Source organism: Hyperolius riggenbachi, chromosome 10 (assembly GCF_040937935.1).
Source record: "Hyperolius riggenbachi isolate aHypRig1 chromosome 10, aHypRig1.pri, whole genome shotgun sequence".
Lineage (NCBI taxonomy): Eukaryota > Metazoa > Chordata > Amphibia > Anura > Hyperoliidae > Hyperolius > Hyperolius riggenbachi.
In genome coordinates this window covers 49,816,077-49,838,938 of record NC_090655.1, presented here as the reverse complement: position 1 = coordinate 49,838,938, position 22,862 = coordinate 49,816,077, and the positions used below count along the sequence as shown (strand labels likewise).

Sequence of the window (22,862 nt, the reverse complement as noted above, 5' to 3'; positions counted from 1 at the left end):
GCGCTACGGCCTCGAACACGACAGATGTCCAATCTCTCCTGAAGAGAGTTCGCACACTGGAGACCAGAGCGGAGGACTCGGAGAACAGATGCCGCCGTAACAATCTCCGGATTGTAGGTTTGCCGGAGGGCGCTGAAGGGGTGGATACCACAACCTTTACTGAGGAATTACTTAGGAAACTACTCCCAGAGGCGAATTTCTCCCGGCAGTTTGTGGTCGAGCGCGCCCACCGCATACCAGCCAAACGGCCCCCACCCGGCGCAAGGCCGCGGCCTTTCATCTTCCGCCTCCTCAATTTTCGAGATAGGGATCTCGCCCTGAGGGAAGCCCGCCGGGTTGGAGAGCTGGAATTTGAAAATGTGTCTCTCCTTCTCTTTCCTGATTTCACCGCCGAGACCCAACGCCTCCGTAAGTCCTTTGAAGCTGTCCGGAAAACCCTACGGGATAAAGAGATAAAATATGCCACAATCTTCCCCGCAAAGCTGCGGGTGGAACATGGAGGGACCGTCCATATCTTCTCTACCCCGAAAGAGGCCACTGACTGGGTGGAGACCCTGCCAGGATAAGTACTGTTTCCTCCTACCTATTTGTTATATGTTGTACTGCCTGGTTGAGAACTGAGGCTAGGCGGGCCTGTTTTCTTCCTCTGGGCCTGGGCTGTTGTTTTAGAACTTTTCCTCCAGATGCCTCCTTTCTAAACTGAACAACACTTATTGGTGGGCTCTGCCTACGTCCACCCTGAGTTTTGGCCACTCGTTATTATACTCCCTGGGCCTTGTCTCTCTAAAATGGCGGGTATATCCTCCTATTGCTTTGGATGAACCGGGGCTTAGATTCTGCACTGCAAAAACTTGGTCAGCGGGGGCCTAGTATTTAATCTTTCATCTTGCCCCTCCCTGTACCGGACTGGGGTCCTATCATTTTTGTTTTCTTTTCGGTAACACAGGTTAATTGCTTTGGGCTATCTGTTCATATAAATATGCAGGTTGTTTACTACAGTGTATGAGACAGAAGATCAAGATTTTCGTCATGCAACTGCTTGTAAGGGGTTTTGGGTATAAAGTATTCTCATTGTTGGGGGGGAATACAGGGCGGGTGTTTAAAGGGTTACTTTGGTGCATCGTGTTGTTCAATTTTACTCTGTCACGGGGGTTCACCTCTCCCATAAACTTACCTCTTAATCTACATATTAATGGCTGACACTCAACGGCTTTCTATTCTCACGTTGAACGTGCGAGGCCTTAATAATAAAATTAAGCGCTCTCTAGTTTTCAATTACTTAAAACAGCATAAGCCTCAAGTGTGCCTGCTCCAGGAGACGCATCTCCAGGGCAGCCGAGTTCTTAAGGTTAAAAAGCCTTGGGTCGCAGCACATTATCATGCAACCTACTCCTCCTATTCTAGGGGTGTCTGCATACTAATTAACAGAAGTCTGGCATTTGAGACCCTCTCACTCAAAATTGACCCCCATGGCAGATTTGTACTCCTTCATGCAAACCTACAAAGGATAGAGTATGTGATTGTGAGTGTGTATCTCCCTCCTCCGGCTGATTCCACTATCCTACGTGATCTCATGCCATTAATAGCCCAATATCCGTCCGCTAGAGTAATTATAGCCGGGGATTTTAATCTTACTATGGCAGTGTCTGACAGAACGCCAGCGACGGGTAGATACTCACCTGAACTGCGCAATTGGGCGGATACCTTCGCCCTTACCGACGTGTGGAGGTGGAAGCACCTATCAGCGCAAGGATTCACATGTCATTCCTCCTCGCATAACACTATGTCCAGGCTAGACCATTTTTTTGTTTCCCAGGACGTTCTCCAGGTGGTCGGGGACATTGATCGCCTCCCTTGGGCCATCTCTGATCACGCACCTGTAATGTTATCTCTTACCACGGGGAGTGCGAGGTCCTTGGCTGCCTGGAGGGTGTCTGCGTATTGGATTCAGGATGAGGAGGTGGGGGGGGAGATACACACTGAACTGCTTAACTACTGGAACACTAACAAAGGTACCTCTTCTAAAGACATGGTTTGGGATGCCTCCAAGGCCTATATTAGAGGGATATACAAGTCAACGATCAAGAAAACCAGGGAGGAGAGGAAACTCTCACTTGCCCAGGCTGAGGAATCCGCAAAATCCGAGGAGATGGCCTTCGGCCGCAGCCCCTCACCGGCTTTGTTTAAGCGGTGGAGGTCTGCTCAGGTGAAGGTGAATCTGCTGGAGGTGGATCTCACTAAAAAATATCTCCTTAGACAATCCCATCGTATCTTTGAGCAAGGTAATAAGTGCGGTAGCCTGCTGGCCTGGTTGGCCAAAGAGCAGACGACCAAAGTCAGTATCCCACTCATCATCGATGAAGTAGGTGTCACTCATAGCTTGCCCTCAGAAATTAATGGGGTCTTTCGTAAGTACTATGTTAACCTATACACCTCCAGGGCCCACTACACCCTGCCTGAGCTGTTAGAGTATCTTGGTGGGATCCCCCTCCCACGGCTGGAAGCGGAACAGAGGGAGCTCCTAGATGCCGAAATTTCAGAAGAAGAGGTAGCCACGGCCATAGCCAGTATGCAATCGGGTAAAACACCCGGCCTAGATGGCATCCCCTCCGAATACTACAAACTGTATAAAGAGGACCTTGCCTCTACCCTGGCTGATTTATATAACTCTATGCTACTGAAGAGCCGACTCCCAGAATCTATGAGAACTGCTCTTATAGTGGTAATCCCTAAGAAAGACAAAGACCCAAGATGCTGTGCCTCCTATCGACCAATCTCCCTCCTCAACGTCGATATTAAAATACTGGCTAAAATCCTGGCCAAGAGGCTGTCCCAAGTAGTCGAGACCTTGATACACCCAGATCAGACTGGCTTTATGCCTGGCAGGGGTACGGACATCAACCTGAGACGACTCTTTACTAATCTCACCATCCCCCATGATAACTCTGGCTCCAGAGTCATGGCAACGCTCGACGCCGAAAAGGCGTTTGACTCGGTTGAGTGGCCGTACCTCTGGGAGGTCCTCCAATTGTATGGGATCGGGGACAAATTTATTGCATGGGTTAAACTAATGTACCATTCCCCAGTTGCCAGAATTAAAACTAATGATGAGGTCTCAGATCCTTTTCCCCTTCGCAGAGGTACCCGCCAAGGCTGTCCTCTTTCTCCCCTCCTGTTTGCTCTGGCGATTGAGCCAGCAGCTATACAAATTAGGTCCTCTGCAGATGTTACAGGACTTCGGGTAGGGGGATTGGTCGAGAAGGTGGCGCTCTACGCCGATGATATGGTCCTTTTCTTGGGTGATCCAGGGTCATCCTTGAATGCAGCTCTCCATATCCTTAACTCTTTTGGTACGTTCTCAGGTATCCGCATAAACTGGGACAAGTCCCTAATATACCCAATTGACAAAAGTATCGCCCCTTCGGCTTCCCATTCCCAACTAAGATGGGTCCACAGTTTTAAATATCTGGGTATCGTGGTGGACGACTCCCTAGACAACTTTATTACCCTGAATCTGCAACCAGTCATTGATCACTACTCCCGAAAGGCCCAGATTTGGAGGGCTCTTCCGCTTTCAGTGGTGGGACGGGTGAATCTTTTTAAGATGCTGTTCCTCCCTAGGTTCACATATGTTCTCAGGCAGTCTCCTATCTGGATCCCACAGTCGGTGTTCAAAAAAATAGACTCTATTACCTCTAGTTTTATCTGGGGCGACTCCTCCCCACGCCTCTCGCTTTCTGCCCTGCAGCTTCCTCTGGACGGGGGGGGGACTGGCTCTCCCCGATCTACGCAAATATTTCTTGGCCTCTATGCTAGTATCCATACGATGGTGGTTCTTCCAGGATGCGCGGAATACAGCAGTGGTACTGGAAGCCGCTATTGCTGGTTCACTTGAGTCGCTGTTGAACCTCCCTTTTAGGGGGATTAACAGGTACTCCTTCATTACGACTCCTATGAGGACCACCATTAAGGCCTGGGAGACTAGCAGAGCTGGCACTTGGAAACCAAATACTTTTTCTCCTTACACTCCATTATGGGGAAACCCCAAACTCCCACACTTCGTATCCATACCGGACCCCCAGATATGGGCCTCCAGGGGTATCAAACAGGTAGCCCAGCTTGCCCCCTCCGGCACACTGCTCTCATTCTCCCAACTGAAAAATAAATTTGGGCTACCAAATAGTATGCTGTTCCGTTATCTTCAGGTCCGCCACGCTTGGCAGTGTCAATTCCCTGGCCACTGGATCTGGGAATCAGATCATATAGAAGCACCGCTTATAAAACAACAGCTTGAGAGACCTCTCTCTGAAATCTATTCTAGACTGATTCCTCAAACCATCCCTAGACTAGATAAGGCCAGGCTGAAGTGGGAGGGGATGTGGGTCCCCTATCAGATAATGAATGGGGAGACGTCCTGTCAAGTATGGAAGGGGTTACAATCTCAGCTACAGATAAGTTTATGCACCTTAAACTAATATACAGAACGTACCGCACACCGATACAGCTGAGGGTGGTTTTCCCGGACAGATCAGATATTTGCCCTAAATGTCAGAGGGAGGTGGGAACCTTTTTCCATACGATTTGGTCCTGTGATATCCTCCAAGTCTTTTGGAATATGATAGCGAAAACACTTAACAAGGTTATGGGGGAGAGAATTGTACTGGACCCCAAAGTCCTTCTCCTGGGTTTATATGATGACGCCACTCTTTCCAATCACCAAACCACCCTGGTTAAAATCTTGTGCCTGTATGCCCGCAGGGAACTATTCTCTAAATGGATGTCAGATCAGCCCCCCTCTAAAAGCTCCTGGATATCAAGAATAAATAAAGTTATGGCATGGTACAAACTAACGTATTTAAATAGGAAATGTCCACAGAAATTCGAAAGAATCTGGCTGCAGTGGTCTGAGTATATTACATCACAGCCACCTCCTTCTGGTTCATAATTTTGTACCTCTACCTACAAATGCAGTGGCTTCTCACCGCCTGTCTGCCCTATGTTTATGAGTCCGCTGGGTCTATGCCTCCTTTTTAATCTGTTGAGAGCTAGGGCTACGCCTTTCCATGAACTTAGAGTGGCCGCTCAGCCTGCCTCAGTCTCTATATGGGAGGGGGTGGCTCTCCACGTTACCCTGTTTTTGAGCCTTGAAGACACGATGCACCTGGGGTGGGGGGGAAGGGAAGTTTGGGTGGGTTGCCTGGGGATGTTTGTATGTTTTGTAACTATGTGCAAAAAATTCAATAAAAAGTTGACTTTAAAAAAAAAAAAAAAAGATGATGTTGTAGGTCTTTGGTGCTGGTCTGTGGGTTGACTCTGACTGTTCTCACCATTCGTCACTTATGTTTATCCGAGATTTTTATTGGTCTGCCACTTCGAGCCTTAACTTGAACTGAGCCTGTGGTCTTCTATTTCCTCAATATGTTGCTAACTGTGGAAACAGACAGATGAAATCTCTGAAACAGCTTTCTGTATCCTTCCCCTAAACCATGATGGTGAAAAATCTTTTGTCTTCAGGTCATTTGAGAGTTGTTTTGAGACCCCCATGTTGCTACTCTTCAGAGAAAATTAAAAGAGGAGGGAAACTTACAATTGACCCCCTTAAATACTCTTTCTCATAAGTGGTTTCACCTGTGTATGTAGGTCAGGGGTCACTGAGCTTACCAAGCCAATTTGAGTTCCAATAATTAGTTCTAAAGGTTTTGGAATCAATAAAATGACAACAATGCCCACATTGATGCACCTGCCTAATTCTATTTAAACAATTATTGCGCACTTTCTGTAAATCCAATAAACTTCATTTCTCTTCTCAAATATCACTGTGTGTGTCTCCTATATGATATATTTAACTGACATTTTTTATCGTAACAACCAATGATTTATACAGGAAAATCATGCCGATTAACAAGGTTGCCCAAACTTTCGCATCCCACTGTATAACAGTGCAGCACAACGGAAGGAGATATAACGATCCCACCATATATGCAGGTGCAAAGCACTGTAAGTGGTGCCACAAACACCCCTGAGGGTATATTACTGGGAGGATCTGACAGGATAGATTGATATAATCTCCAGATTGAACCTGAATAGCAATAAGGGGCATATACAGATTCCTGACAATGGTAATGAACCCATCAAAAACAGTCCTTACTGGACTGCCTACATTAGCATGACCCAAAAATCCCTACATGTTTCACCTCTAGAGGGTTTTTGTCAGGGGACAAACAATCGTGCAAAAATACAGTAATGCAGTGAAATGCAGTGTAAAGTGCGTGCAGCATAGCCCAAGCCAGAGCTACCTTGTAGCTACCATGTTGTGTGCCATATATAAGAGTGTCATCTTGGAAGTAACAGCCATTTTCATTTTATTAATTAAGAAAACATTGTACATAAACTGGGCCTGGTGTACGTACCGGTGGACAATACTACTGGTACTAATATCAGCAGAGTATTAGCGCAACCCTTGGCACATGGGTAACGCAAGAATTGCAATGGTAACATGCATTGAGCATTTTGTATAATGCAAGCTATCATAGCAATGCTCACATTATCCATGTACCGCGGGTCATGCTACTCGCGCAGCGCATGGTACTCTGCTGTCGTTGTTACTGGTAATATTGCCGTGCACTACTTGCACACAGCAATATTACCAACGCTACATAGTTTATATTTACAGGCTTTTTACAAGGTTTTCAATCCCTTTGTTGTAGTAACATCATCACACTCCTCACCTAGGAGTCAGAAAGTGGATTCACGTTAACGCTATTAAACAGTTACTGGCGTTATGCAGTCACATGACATTCCATGCAGGAAGAGAAGAAGTTAACCTGGCCTATGCAAGATAAATTACACAGAAGGAATACCTTGCGTGGCAGATAAAAGCAAAAGTCTGTTACTTTCTGGATGACGCTCATAAATATACAAGACAGTCATACCTGCAAATCATAGAACATCCGTCTTTTCTATTATGGGCCTCATTAGACAAAGTGCTTCACATCTCAGCCAATCAAGAGCCTGAAGTCAGCCTTATTATTAAATACACTATGTGTTATGTTTAAAGTTTCTAATGGTGTGACATTCTCATAATGCTCCGCCTCATCTCCCCGTGCCCCTCCTCCTGAGCCTCAGGACAGAGGAGGCTTTTTATTAATGTCAAGAAACAGAAGCTTTTTAAGTAAAATATGTTTGGTAACGCTGCTAAATACTGTACTAGTAATAGGGATTTGTGATGACGGAGACAGGTCCTCTTGAACAGATGTCTGCTATCACTGTAGCCAGAGGATACAGCAAAGAAGAGGTGTTGAGTAGAGCAGAGTAGAGATGGTGTCTCACCTGAAGTCTTCAGTGCCACACGTGCAGCAGAAGGGGGTGCTTTTGGTTTACCAGCTGTGCAGACTGTGGTCTTCTTCTGAGGGTTTTGGAGTATGGCCGTTTCCACTCTGAAAAGAACAAATGCAAAGAACTGATGAAAAGACACAGAGAACCAGACTATGAAACTTGCTGACTGGAGACATGTAAAGGGTCAGTACACCAGACGGTGAACATGCCAGTGATTGGTGGAGACTTGAGGTTGGAGTCGGGCCCATCTCTAGGGGAGGGCGAGGCTGGTTGCCATCCGAGGCGCAGCGCAGGAGGGGGGGAGCAGCAGGCGCAGAGGGAAGGGGCGAGGCAGAGGGTGGATAGGCTGTGAGGGAATGGGGAGGGGAACTGACTTCTATCCTTCCTCCCACTCCTTGGGCCCCCCTTTTATACCCCCCCATCTACATCTGGCTACCTAATACTGTGCACATCTCCATCCACAAGGGTGCTTGTTCTCAGTGACCTGGTGGCATGTTTCGGGAGTACATAAAGGTCATTGGGTCAAGGAGAAAAGGAGTCAAGATGGAGATGGAAAAACACAGGTAGCAGCACGCCAGCTGGCCAGGTGAGAGAGCTCCACTGCAAGTACTCTGTAGAGAAACAGGCCCCCGGGGTGCAGTATTAGCTTGGGCGGAGACCTTGGGGACACTCCAGTCTGGCGGGGGGGGGGGGGGGGGGGGAGCACATACATTAACAAATATTGCATCTTTGCCAATGGTTACGCAAAAGCTCATAATCAAGTTAATCTTAGTTGCATATTAAGCTGTCATAGCTATCACTCAGCGGATATTTTACCTACTATCATTACTACGTTACCTTTTCTCAAATAGATCATCAGGGGGTCTGTATGGCTGATATTATGGTGAAACCTCTTCCACAGTGTGATGTCAGGATCTGGGTCCTGACAGTTTGCTGTCTGTGAGCCTTGTTGCATTGTGGGAATTAATGGCTTTTTCCAACTGCCAAGCAACCAGTATCTCCCTTTGTGCATATGCACATTTATATCTATAAAATAACAACCTTTTAGCCTATCGCATTGGTAGGGGGTGTGGTTATAGTTAATGGCAGTGAGTGCAGTTTTTTTTCTTCTCACGTCTGCCAATAGTAAAGATGATTACATGCCGGCTAATTGTGGATCAAACAATATGAAGAAATTACATGGCGAATATCAATCATTTCTTGATCTTTTTTCTATTTTTTAATTTGTCACTTTGCAAAGTATTGATTAATTTTTTCCCATTTTCGCTAACGTTCCTCTTTAACAGAGGGTTATATTGAATAGGTGGCGGTCACTGCGTAATATTTGTAGAACATGGGACTGATTGGTAGACACTGAAAGAGGGTAACAATGATTGGGCAATACTGACAGTAGGTAACAGACAGAGAGGTGCATTGATTGGATGCATTGATTGGATGACAATAACACAGGAAGACAAGGGCAGTGTGAAAGTGATGGAGGGTGATGCTGACAGACGGACACACCTAGAACTAAGACCCTAACAAAAGACTGTGATATCAGATCTGGGGGGAATGCGTACAGAAGATAGAGGCAAGGTCACAGGAACAGACCTGCTAGGCTGAGCTGCTTCAATATTTGTGTCCTCTTCTGTCACCGTCCTCTCCCGCGACAACAGTTCCTCTATGAGCCTGCGCAGCTCCAGCTTCAGAGACACCTAAAAAAAATGAAGGAACAGTCAGACCCCATCACTGAAACATCTCTACAATACAGAAATGACTGCTACTCCAATCCCAACACAGGCAGACAAACAGCAGTACAAACTATACAACTGTACCACAACTGAGGCCCAGTCTCCATGATTCCCGTACAACACTACACATTTCAACCAATGGGGATTCATTCTGGTGCCAGCTTTTGGCCACACAGCCAGCCAAAATGTTGGCGATAAAGATTCTGGTCAGAGGTGATGAAATGGGAGTTTTGCTTACTGTTTCTGATTAAAGCGGATCCGGGATGAAAAGGTAACTATAACAAGTAACTTGTCTATATATCTTTTCTAAAGTTTACATAGTTTACACAGCACATCTAGCTGTAAACAGCTTCAAAAACTCATGATAATTTATTGCTGTGATACAATGAGAGCAGCCAATGTTCTGTTTGTCACACAACACTGAGGCAAGCTGATAGCATCTCCAGCCCTAAGCCTGTAGAAAAGTTCACTTCTCCCTCCTCCTCCTCCCCTCTGCCATCTCTGGCTAGTAACCTCCCCCTGCCCAGACTGAGCTCCCATAAGCCCTTGCTACCTGGGACTGAGTTATTTACCACAGAGCGAAAAAAGTTTGAAAGTAGGACCTCAACAGGATTCCAAAAATGCAAAAATACTTTATTGTGGACCTATTCACAGTAATCAACAAACAATTAAAATCACTTAAAAAATGAGGATCCCAGGGTGCCTCAGTCCCCCCTCCACACATACAGCCGCATTCCACATTCAGACCACACTCAATTACACTAGTTAGAATGCTGCAGCAATTCTAGATATATGGGTATTGCAACTAATAATTATATGTGGATGTCTCCTTTAGATCACAGCTGATAGCTTTGACGTGGGCTTTGACCTCATAATAGAGGTGAAAGAATGTACCAAAAATTGCACAATATTGGATAGTTCACCCCTTGAGTGCACTCAAAAATTATATGGCCAATACAAAAAGAAACAAAAGTTCCCTGTTAGAAAAGGCACAAATTGGATGCACTTCCAGTCCTTAATCGTGACATTCTCCTCCACACGAAAGGCATATCTTGAAGTATCTTTTATATTAGAAGCAAAACTTAAACCACGGCTTACTTGTGTTCCTGGTGAATCTGCATGCTGAATGTCACTTACACCTCCGGACGTCCGCAGGTCCCCAACACTCTGCGGTCCACGGTGGCTGTGCACTGATTTCACCTGGTTTGCCGTTCCCATATATCACGCTGTTGCGCCTCCTGAAGCTGGCGTGGTCTGGCAGTAGCGGTGAGCGCGATCTACCCGCTTCCTACTCGGAATTGTAGCATCACAGCGGGGATCGAGCGCTCCTGTGTTCCTGGTAGTGAACGAGGCCGGCCTCCTGGGACTCCTCCCACTTACATGTTTCACCAATCAACTTGGCTTCCTCAGAGTGACGTCACTCTGAGGAAGCCAAGTTGATTGGTGAAACATGTAAGTGGGAGGAGTCCCAGGAGGCCGGCCTCGTTCACTACCAGGAACACAGGAGCGCTCGATCCCCGCTGTGATGCTACAATTCCGAGTAGGAAGCGGGTAGATCGCGCTCACCGCTACTGCCAGACCACGCCAGCTTCAGGAGGCGCAACAGCGTGATATATGGGAACGGCAAACCAGGTGAAATCAGTGCACAGCCACCGTGGACCGCAGAGTGTTGGGGACCTGCGGACGTCCGGAGGTGTAAGTGACATTCAGCATGCAGATTCACCAGGAACACAAGTAAGCCGTGGTTTAAGTTTTGCTTCTAATATAAAAGATACTTCAAGATATGCCTTTCGTGTGGAGGAGAATGTCACGATTAAGGACTGGAAGTGCATCCAATTTGTGCCTTTTCTAACAGGGAACTTTTGTTTCTTTTTGTATTGGCCATATAATTTTTGAGTGCACTCAAGGGGTGAACTATCCAATATTGTGCAATTTTTGGTACATTCTTTCACCTCTATTATGAGGTCAAAGCCCACGTCAAAGCTATCAGCTGTGATCTAAAGGAGACATCCACATATAATTATTAGTTGCAATACCCATATATCTAGAATTGCTGCAGCATTCTAACTAGTGTAATTGAGTGTGGTCTGAATGTGGAATGCGGCTGTATGTGTGGAGGGGGGACTGAGGCACCCTGGGATCCTCATTTTTTAAGTGATTTTAATTGTTTGTTGATTACTGTGAATAGGTCCACAATAAAGTATTTTTGCATTTTTGGAATCCTGTTGAGGTCCTACTTTCAAACTTTTTCGCTCTGTGGTAAATAAGTTATGTACTTTAGTTTTTCTTGGGGCCCAAGGATTTGTGTGTGGTCCTTTCCTGAGGAGCTAAAAAGCCCCCAGATTAAATACCCAAATCTTGATTCCAAATCATTGAGGACTGCCTTTCCCTAGTCTTATTTAGACCTGGGACTGAGTGCCAAGGCTCTTTGAAAATCTGTAGGCGAAGCTTGTTTAGTTTATAGGGAATTAGAGTATTAAAACAAAAAAAAGTATTTGGCTTGAGGAACGTCCTATAAACTATATGAAAGGAACACAATTATGCAATGTGTAAAAGTTTATCTCGGAACCATTTTAAGGTTATGTGTCAATAAAGGAGGGCGTTGATTGGATAGCAGGTAGAGGGGGATCGGTTTTATTGGGTAGTTAGCAAGTTAAAGTGAAAATAATGTAATAAAAAAGTGCTTCATTTTTACAATAATTATGTATAACTGATTTAGTCAGTGTTTGCCCATTGTAAATGCTTTCCTCTCCCTGAATTACATTCTGACATATATCACATGGTGACATTTTTACTGCTGGCAGGTGAAGTAGCTGCTGCTTGCTTTTTTGGCAGTTGGAAACAGCTGTAAACAGTTATTTCCCACAATGCAACCAGGTTCACAGACCGGAAACTGCCAGGACCATGGTCCTCACAGTTTCCTATGGGAGGGGTTTCACCACAATATCAGCCATACAGACCCACCTGAGGATCCATTTGTAAAAATAAATAGATTTCTCATGTAAAAGCGGGTATCAGCTACTGATAAAGTTCATGGTTATGGTTTCTCTTTAAAGGACCACTCCAGTGAAAAAAGTAGGCAGTTAAAAACTGACAGAACCAACAGGTTTTGGACTAGTCCATTTCCTCATGGGAGAGTCTCATGGTTTTCAGAAGCATTTCCTGAACGGCAGTTTAACTGCCAAAACAGTAAGATACCAGCCAGCCTTCCTACTCAACTTGCACACTATTTTGGCCGTTAGATTTAGCAACTGCCAATCAGGAAATGCTTGTGAAAACAAAGAAAACCCAGAGAATCCCCCACGAGGAGATGGATTAGTCCAAAACCTGTCGGCTCTGTCAGATCTGAACTGCTTACTTTTTTAACTGGATTGGTCCTTTAAGGATAGCCGTTCAGAAAGGGGTTAAACAGTCGTATTAACTCCTTAATTCACCATGTATGTTAGACAGCTTTATTGACATAAGCAACAAGAAACTGAGCAGAATTATTTCACTTGTGATTATGGAATAGATACAGTTAGAGGGATGTCACATGTCATATACAGGGAGTGCAGAATTATTAGGCAAATGAGTATTTTGACCACATCATCCTCTTTATGCATGTTGTCTTACTCCAAGCTGTATAGGCTCGAAAGCCTATTACCAAATAAGCATTTTAGGTGATGTGCATCTCTGTAATGAGAAGGGGTGTGGTCTAATGACATCTACACCCTATATCAGGTGTGCATAATTATTAGGCAACTTCCAACTTCCTATTCCATAATTATTAGGCAAAATGGGTCAAAAGAAGGACTTTGCAGGCTCAGAAAAGTCAAAAATAGTGAGATATCTTGCAGAGGGATGCAGCACTCTTAAAATTGCAAAGCTTCTGAAGCGTGATCATCGAACAATCAAGCGTTTCATTCAAAATAGTCAACAGGGTCGCAAGAAGCGTGTGGAAAAACCAAGGTGCAAAATAACTGCCCATGAACTGAGAACAGTCAAGCGTGCAGCTGCCAAGATGCCACTTGCCACCAGTTTGGCCATATTTCAGAGCTGCAACATCACTGGAGTGCCCAAAAGCACAAGGTGTGCAATACTCAGAGACATGGCCAAGGTAAGAAAGGCTGAAAGATGACCACCACTGAACAAGACACACAAGCTGAAACGTCAAGACTGGGCCAAGAAATATCTCAAGACTGAATTTCTAAGGTTTTATGGACTGATGAAATGAGAGTGAGTCTTGATGGGCCAGATGGATGCGCCCGTGGCTGGATTGGTAAAGGACAGGGAGCTCCAGTCCGACTCAGACGCCAGCAAGCAGGTGGAGTACTGGTTTGGGCTGGTATCATCAAAGATGAGCTTGTGAGGCCTTTTCGGGTTGAGGATGGAGTCAAGCTCAACTCCCAGTCCTACTGCCAGTTTCTGGAAGACACCTTCTTCAAGCAGTGGTACAGGAAGAAGTCTGCATCCTTCAAGAAAAACATGATTTTCATGCAGGACAATGCTCTATCACACGCGTCCAAGTACTCCACAGCGTGGCTGGCAAGAAAGGGTATAAAAGAAGAGAAACTAATGACATGGCCTCCTTGTTCACCAGATCTGAACCCCATTGAGAAGAACCTGTGGTCCATCATAAAATGTGAGATTTACAAGGAGGGAAAACAGTACACCTCTCTGAACAGTGTCTGGGAGGCTGTGGTTGCTGCTGCACGCAATGTTGATGGTGAACAGATCAAAACACTGACAGAATCCATGGATGGCAGGCTTTGAGTGTCCTTGCAAAGAAAGGTGGCTATATTGGTCACTGATTTGTTTTGGTTTTGTTTTTGAATGTCAGAAATGCATATTTGTGAATGTTAAAATAGTATATTGGTTTCACTGGTAAAAATAAATAATTGAAATGGGTATATATTTGTTTTTTGTTAAGTTGCCTAATAATTATTCCCAGTAATAGTCACCTGCACACACAGATATCCCCCTAAAATAGCTAAAACTAAAAACAAACTAAAAACTACTTTCAAAAATATTCAGCTTTGATATTAATGAGTTTTTTGGGTTCATTGAGAACATGGTTGTTGTTCAATAATAAAATTATTCCTCAAAAATACAACTTGCCTATTAATTCTGCACTCCCTGTATACTAAGAAACAAAGATCTCCTGGCCCCAAAATGTCATAGTCAAATCTTGTGTCTTCTGATACTGCTGGACCCTCGCCACTCGCAGAATGAGCAAAAGGTTGGGGAGGCAGGTACGGGTTTATTTCCTTGTTACAGCACTCTGGTCTCCAAACTTGGGCTGCTGCCCAACATCCATGTCTTCTGCTGCTGTGTTGCTGTCATTCAGTCTCTTCGTGGGTTATGATCCTCAACAAAGCAGAGCCCATAATGTGGTTAAATGATACCATGGAGGCATCCCGATGGGTAGCGAAGGATACCGTGGCAGACCAGATGAAAACTACTGACCTGACAGCTGGAAAGAGGAAACATAGCTACACCAATCTCTCACACATACTCCATATACACACTCTGAATGTGGCAGGGGAGGCAGTTTGGTATGAGAACCAGCGGTGGGACCAAATATAGCAACCAGTGTGGTGGCAGGACCAGCCATGGAAACCAGTGTAGTGGCAGGACTGGTTAGGGAAACTAGTGTGGTGGCAGAACTGGCTAGGGAAATCAGTGTGGTGGCAGGACTGGTTAGGGAAACTAGTGTGGTGGCAGGACGAGCTAGGAAAACTAGTGTGGCGGTAGGACTGGCTAGGGAAACCAGTGTAGTGGCATGAATGGTTAGGGAAACCAGTGGGGTGGCAGGACGAGCTAGGGAAACTAGTGTGGTAGAAGAACTAGTATGGGAAACTAGTGTAGTGGCAGAACTAGCTATGGAAACTAGTGTGGTGGCAGAGCTAGCTAGGGAAACTAGTGTGGTGGCAGAGCTAGCTAGGGAAACCAGTGTAGTGGCAGGACTGGCTAGGGAAACCAGTGTAGTGGCAGGACTGGCTAGGGAAACCAGTGTAGTGGCAGGACTGGCTAGGGAAACCAGTGTAGTGGCAGGACTGGCTAGGGAAACCAGTGTAGTGGCAGGACTGGCTAGGGAAACCAGTGTAGTGGCAGGACTGGCTAGGGAAACCAGTGTAGTGACAGGACTGGCTAGAAAAACCAGTGTAGTGGCAGAACTGGCTAGGGAAACCAGTGTAGTGGCAGGACTGGCTAGGGAAACCAGTGTAGTGGCAGGACTGGCTAGGGAAACCAGTGTAGTGGCAGGACTGGCTAGGGAAACCAGTGTAGTGGCAGGACTGGCTAGGGAAACCAGTGTAGTGGCAGGACTGGCTAGGGAAACCAGTGTGGTGGCAGGACTGGCTAGGGAAACCAGTGTGGTGGCAGGACTGGCTAGGGAAACCAGTGTGGTGGCAGGACGAACTAGGGAAACCAGTGTAGTGGCAGGACTGGCTAGGGAAACCAGTGTAGTGGCAGGACTGGCTAGGGAAACCAGTGTAGTGACAGGACTGGCTAGAAAAACCAGTGTAGTGGCAGGACTGGCTAGGGAAACCAGTGTAGTGGCAGGACTGGCTAGGGAAACCAGTGTAGTGGCAGGACTGGCTAGGGAAACCAGTGTAGTGGCAGGACTGGCTAGGGAAACCAGTGTAGTGGCAGGACTGGCTAGGGAAACCAGTGTGGTGGCAGGACTGGCTAGGGAAACCAGTGTGGTGGCAGGACTGGCTAGGGAAACCAGTGTGGTGGCAGGACGAACTAGGGAAACCAGTGTGGTGGCAGGACCAGACAAGGAAACTAGTGTGGTGGCAGGACTGGCTAGGGAAACCAGTGTGGTGGCACGGCCGGCTAGGGAATCCAGTGCAGTGGCAGGTTCAGTCAGGGACACCAGTGTGGTGGCAGGACCAGCCAGGGAAACCATTCTACTGTGTGCCTTGACAAAGGGGCCCGCCGTTGCCCTGAAACAATTGTTGGTGGGTGGATGATTGTACATGTCATGGAATAAACTGCACTGCTTTTGAAGCTATTCTGGTGTGTGGAGCTATGTAACTTGTTGACTTTGATATCCTACAGTCCAGCACCTGCATCTTTAAGGTGGGGTGCGATTCCACTTCAGATTACCAGTACTTTATCATGTCCAGGGCCCATCCGCACTTCCCTCTAGGTATCGCATGGTGGTTTGGGGGCCCCGGCCAGTGAGAGACCCCGGTGCCCCCGGCTGTCGTGCGAACCAGTGTTTGTGATTTTAAATTTCTTTTTTGCAGCTTTCAGAATGCAGTTGACAGGTGAGTGGTTAGGGAGGGTACCGCGTGGGAGACCTGCCTGCACGGGGCGTCCCTGCTAGCAATGTAATCTACGATTACGTCTTATCGAAGCCTCCCACCTGAATGCTACCTAATTTATGCAATAACAGTACACCTGATTGGCTGACTGGCGCCTGCTGACCAAATAAAAGTAGAAAATTGCTTTAGCTGGGAGTGAGCAATTGTGTGTGTTGCAGTTAGCATTCAGTTCAGAGGCAGTGGGGGTGAATTCCCTGGTGGTGTGAGGTCCAGGGCCCACCCGCACTTCCCTCTCGGTATCGCATGGTGGTTTGGGGGCCCCGGATAGTGAGAGAGCACGGAGCCCTCGGCTGTCGTGCGAACCAGTGTTTGTACTTTGTCATGTACCATGCAAGCCCTCCCCTAACGGCAAGGTGCCAGTCCTTCCAGGTTCCGCCTATGCCAAGCTACTATTTCTTATCAATAACATTTTTATTGAATTTGGTATAAAAAAAACATAAAATCATAACAGACCATAAACAAGGGTGACAATGAATCATTCATGAACAGGATTCACAGCAAGGAAATACAACAGAAATATACTCATAAAACACAAAGGATGATTCATCTTTCAGTATGACATAACAGTAAACTCTGACCAGTAGGATATACGTTTCGTGGGGGAAGCTTCCAGATCCTATTGAGGCTTCCCCCGTCCTCCTGTGTCCCACGGCGGTCTCGCTGTGCCCCTCCGAACAGGGGCGATGTAAATATTTACCTTCCCGGCTACAGCGCAGTATCGGCTCTCCACCTCAGAGATAGGCGGAAATAGCCAATCGCTGTCAGCTCGCTTTACTGCGCAGGCGCAAGTCTCCTGCACCTTCATAGTAGAGCGGACCCGACACAGATCGGCTATTTCCGCCTATCTCCAAGGCGGAGAGCCGTAACAGTGCCCCGCTGGAGCCGGGAAGGTAAATATATCAAGCCTTGTCAGGCTTATCGAGCCAGGATTTGGGGGACGGTTCAGGGGAGCTAGCGCTGGATTGCCTGCTGCTAGAGGGATGGGGGAAGCCTCATTATGACCCTGAGGCTTCCCCCTTCCGAGGTGAGTACCCCCCAATTTTTGTTTGTTACAGAGTCTCTTTAAAAGTAGGTGAGACTTATTTCACTACCCCCTATTCAACTGCCACTAATTATACTGTCTCCTTATCCAAGTGCCTTTTATTAACGTGCTTATTATTCTGACCACCAATTTAGGGCTTATTTTTACAGTACCCCCTATTATAGTGTGCTCTATTTTTCTTCCCCCAGGATGAGGGGAAATGCCATGGAACCCCTGCAGAGTACTCAAGGATCCCTGGTTGAGAAAGCCTGGAGTAGACAATAGCTTGCCAAACTCACAGAGGAGCATCCACAAAAAAAACCTCTAACCTGGGACAGATGGAAATAGAGGTGTATGAGTTGTTTCTATTTTTCTGATATAACCCTTTTGGATATTTGTATCACTAACGAAAAGGGTGGGAAACCCGCTGAATCAATGACTAGTGTCTACCATGGATCCCTATTGACCCTTCTGCTGGTTTCAACTTTCATGTTCTTACATCTATATCTAGTATGCCTTTTGGCTTAAAGCTCCAATGAATGGCCTATTGTCAAATTGTGATGTCTCTCAGTTTATATGTCTGCACATTGCCTGTACTATATCCGGGATGTTTATTTTTAGGATACCCTCCATTGTAACAAATTTCTGTGATCCTATATGTATGTGATGTACGACATATTCAGATCTGTGTATAATCAATCTAATGTGCCTTCAATAAAACCTATTTTCTCTTTTTACAAATTACCTCATTTAGAAATTAACTCAGCAAAATGGGAACATTTTATTTACATTTCTATGACTGAAACCGGCCAGTTTGTACCGAACCAATAATTTTAGTTCAGTGGGTGAACTTGCAGCCCGCAAGCCAGCGCACAAAATCCAGGATGTAAGTTCTTAAGCCACATACTAACACTTCCGACTGCTCTTGCCCAGCAGGGATTGGTACACGAACCCTCAGCTGATGGTTTGTGACCAAGGCTGTACAGATTGCTTTACTGCTGCTCAAGCAGGACGCATATGCGTCCAGTTTGAGTTAAGTGGTTACATAGTCAATATCTGCTATATGAAAATATATTAATAAGTTAAAACATCACCTTTGCTTTCTCGCAGGGGGTCAGATCCCGATGCAAGTGCTCCAACGTCTCAATCTGCCGTAACTTTTTCCGCAACTTTCTGAGCTCCAGGGCGTCATCCATTGCTGCACTGCAACACAGATACACACACTGATCAGCAGAGCATTCCCCGCTGCTGCACTGCAACACCAATTCACACACTGATCAGCAGAGCATTCCCCGCTGCTGCACTGCAACACAGATACACACACTGATCAGCAGAGCATTCCCCGCTGCTGCACTGCAACACCAATTCACACACTGATCAGCAGAGCATTCCCCGCTGCTGCACTGCAACACCAATTCACACACTGATCAGCAGAGCATTCCCCGCTGCTGCACTGCAACACCAATACACACACTGATCAGCAGAGCATTCCCCACTGCTGCACTGCAACAACAATTCACACACTGATCAGCAGAGCATTCCCCGCTGCTGCACTGCAACACCAATACACACACTGATCAGCAGAGCATTCCCCACTGCTGCACTGCAACACCAATACACACACTGATCAGCAGAGCATTCCCCACTGCTGCACTGCAACACCAATACACACACTGATCAGCAGAGCATTCCCCACTGCTGCACTGCAACACCAATACACACACTGATCAGCAGAGCATTCCCCACTGCTGCACTGCAACACCAATACACACAGTGATAAGCAGAGCATTCCCCGCTGCTGCACTGCAACACCAATACACACACTGATCAGCAGAGCATTCCCCGCTGCTGCACTGCAACACCAATACACACACTGATCAGCAGAGCATTCCCCGCTGCTGCACTGTAACACCAATACACACACTGATCAGCAGAGCATTCCACGCTGCTGCACTGCAACACCAATACACACTGATCAGCAGAGCTTTCCCCGCTGCTGCACTATAACACCAATACACACATTGATGGGCAGAACATCCCCCACTGCTGCACTGCAACACCAATACACACACTGATCGGCAGAGTATTCCCCGCTGCTGCACTGCAACACCAATACACACACTGATCGGCAGAGCATTCCCCACTGCTGCACTGCAACACCAATTCACACACTGATCAGCAGAGCATTCCCCGCTGCTGCACTGCAACACCAATACACACACTGATCAGCAGAGCATTCCCCGCTGCTGCACTGCAACACCAATACACACACTGATCAGCAGAGCATTCCCCACTGCTGCACTGCAACGCCAATACACACACTGATCAGCAGAGCATTCCCCACTGCTGCACTGCAACACCAATACACCCACTGATCAGCAGAGCATTCCCCACTGCTGCACTGCAACACCAATACACACCGTGATCAGCAGAGCATTCCCCGCTGCTGCACTGCAACACCAATACACACACTGATCAGCAGAGCATTCCCCGCTGCTGCACTGCAACACCAATACACACACTGATCAGCAGAGCATTCCCCGCTGCTGCACTGTAACACCAATACACACACTGATCAGCAGAGCATTCCACGCTGCTGCACTGCAACACCAATACACACTGATCAGCAGAGCTTTCCCCGCTGCTGCACTATAACACCAATACACACATTGATGGGCAGAACATCCCCCACTGCTGCACTGTAACACTAATACACACACTGATCGGCAGAACATCCCCCACTGCTGCACTGTAACACCAATACACACACTGATCAGCAGAGCATTCCCCACTGCTGCACTGCAACACTAATACACACACTGATCAGCAGAGCATTCCCCACTGCTGCACTGCAACACCAATGCACACACTGATCAGCAGAGCATTCCCCACTGCTGCACCGCAACACCAATACACACACTGATCAGCAGAGCATCCTGCGCTGCTGCACTGCAACACCAATACACACACTGATCAGCAGAGCATTCCCCACTGCTGCACTGCAACACCAATACACACACTGATCAGCAGAGCATTCCCCACTGCTGCACTGCAACACCAATACACACAGTGATCAGCAGAGCATTCCCCGCTGCTGCACTGCAACACCAATACACACACTGATCAGCAGAGCATTCCCCACTACTGCACTGCAACACCAATACACACACTGATCAGCAGAGCATTCCCCACTGCTGCACTGCAACACCAATATACACACTCATCAGCAGAGCATTCCCCACTGCTGCACTGCAACACCAATACACACACTGATCAGCAGAGCATTCCCCACTGCTGCACTGCAACACCAATACACACACTGATCAGCAGAGCATTCCCCACTGCTGCACTGCAACACCAATACACACTGATCAGCAGAGCATTCCCCACTGCTGTACTGCAACACCAATACACACACTGATCAGCAGAGCATTCCCCGCTGCTGCACTGCAACACCAATACACACACTGATCAGCAGAGCATTCCCCACTGCTGCACTGCAACACCAATACACACACTGATCAGCAGAGCATTCCCCACTGCTGCACTGTAACACCAATACACACACTGATCAGCAGAGCATTCCCCACTGCTGCACTGTAACAATCAATACACACACTGATCAGCAGAACATCCCCCCACTGCTGCACTGCAACACCAATACACACTGATCAGCAGAGCATTCCCCACTGCTGCACTGCAACACCAATACACACACTGATCAGCAGAGCATTCCCCGCTGCTGCACTGCAACACCAATACACACACTGATCAGCAGAGCATTCCCCACTACTGCACTGCAACACCAATACACACACTGATCAGCAGAGCATTCCCCACTGCTGCACTGCAACACCAATATACACACTCATCAGCAGAGCATTCCCCACTGCTGCACTGCAACACCAATACACACACTGATCAGCAGAGCATTCCCCACTGCTGCACTGCAACACCAATACACACACTGATCAGCAGAGCATTCCCCACTGCTGCACTGCAACACCAATACACACTGATCAGCAGAGCATTCCCCACTGCTGTACTGCAACACCAATACACACACTGATCAGCAGAGCATTCCCCGCTGCTGCACTGCAACACCAATACACACACTGATCAGCAGAGCATTCCCCACTGCTGCACTGCAACACCAATACACACACTGATCAGCAGAGCATTCCCCACTGCTGCACTGTAACACCAATACACACACTGATCAGCAGAGCATTCCCCACTGCTGCACTGTAACAATCAATACACACACTGATCAGCAGAACATCCCCCCACTGCTGCACTGCAACACCAATACACACTGATCAGCAGAGCATTCCCCACTGCTGCACTGCAACACCAATACACACACTGATCAGCAGAGCATTCCCCGCTGCTGCACTGCAACACCAATACACACACTGATCAGCAGAGGAAGTAAAGGGGAGAGTGGGATGAGCACCATGCCCATTCATACAAGTGAGTCCTGGTGCACAGCAAGCGTTTTTGGTAGCGTTTTCAAAACCGCTGCCGCCTGTGAAAATGCTTGGCTAATGTATCTCAATGGGATGGTGCACACCAGCGGTTTGAGGTTTTTAGCAAACTGCAAATGTGTCTTCTGCCGCATTTTTGCGGTTTGCAGATGCGTTTCTGCGTCAATGTAGAGTATAGGAAAGTGGAAAACTGCTCAGAAAAACGCTAGATCAGAGCAGTTTTCCAGGCGTTTTTGTTACAGAAGCTGTTCAGTAACAGCTTTTACTGTAACAAAATATAAAATCTGCTACACAAAAACGCTCTAAAAAACGCTAGGCATGTTTAGAAAACCTCTCTAAACATGCCTAGAATCGCTCTGAAAATCTGCTTCAAAAACCTCTAACGTTTTGCGGACCTGCTAGAGGTTTTTGGTGTGCACTGGGCCTGACAGTGGAAGGCCAGGTTGCTGTGACAATGCAGTGGCTTACCTCCAGAAAATGCTGCAGACGCAGCTAGAAACCCAAGTGTGAAATTGCCATTTCCAGTCTCAAGAACATAGCAGGTAAATTTGTTTTAAGTTTTGAGTTAAGGCATGTTTGCATTAGTTGAAGTGTGGCTGGCTGGCTAGGGTATTGGTTAAGGGCTCTGCCTCTGACACAGGACACCTGGGTTCAGATCTAAACTCTGCCTGTTCAGTAAGCCAGCACCTATTCAGTAGGAGACCTTAAGCAAGTCTCCCTAATGCTGGGAATACACGGAGCGATCCGGTGGCTCGATTAGCCACCGGATCGACTCCCACCGCGTCCCCGATCGTCCCTGCGGCTGCCCGGATCGATTCCCACTCGTCCCCACGGGCGCTTCCTTATCTTCCACTCGATTTCCGCTATTGTCCGCCCGCGGGTATCTAGCAGGGAATCGATCCGCACGGTGATCGGACATGTCGGAAATTATCAATCGAGCCATCAGTGGCTCGATTGATAACACACTATCTACCCG

General features: G+C 47.1%; 1 protein-coding gene across 1 annotated transcript in view; it reads right to left on the bottom strand.

Moving 5' to 3' along the window:
* Positions 1–22,862, bottom strand: part of LOC137533790 (uncharacterized) — a 63,240-nt gene that overhangs the window by 38,638 nt on the left and 1,740 nt on the right. Inside the window, exons 2-4 of the mRNA XM_068255037.1 lie at positions 18,494–18,602; positions 8,926–9,029; positions 7,330–7,436 (exon numbers count right to left, since the gene is read on the bottom strand). Coding sequence (XP_068111138.1) covers positions 7,330–7,436; positions 8,926–9,029; positions 18,494–18,595 — 313 coding nt within the window. The 5' untranslated portion in view covers positions 18,596–18,602. The remainder of the gene's footprint in view (positions 1–7,329; positions 7,437–8,925; positions 9,030–18,493; positions 18,603–22,862) is intronic.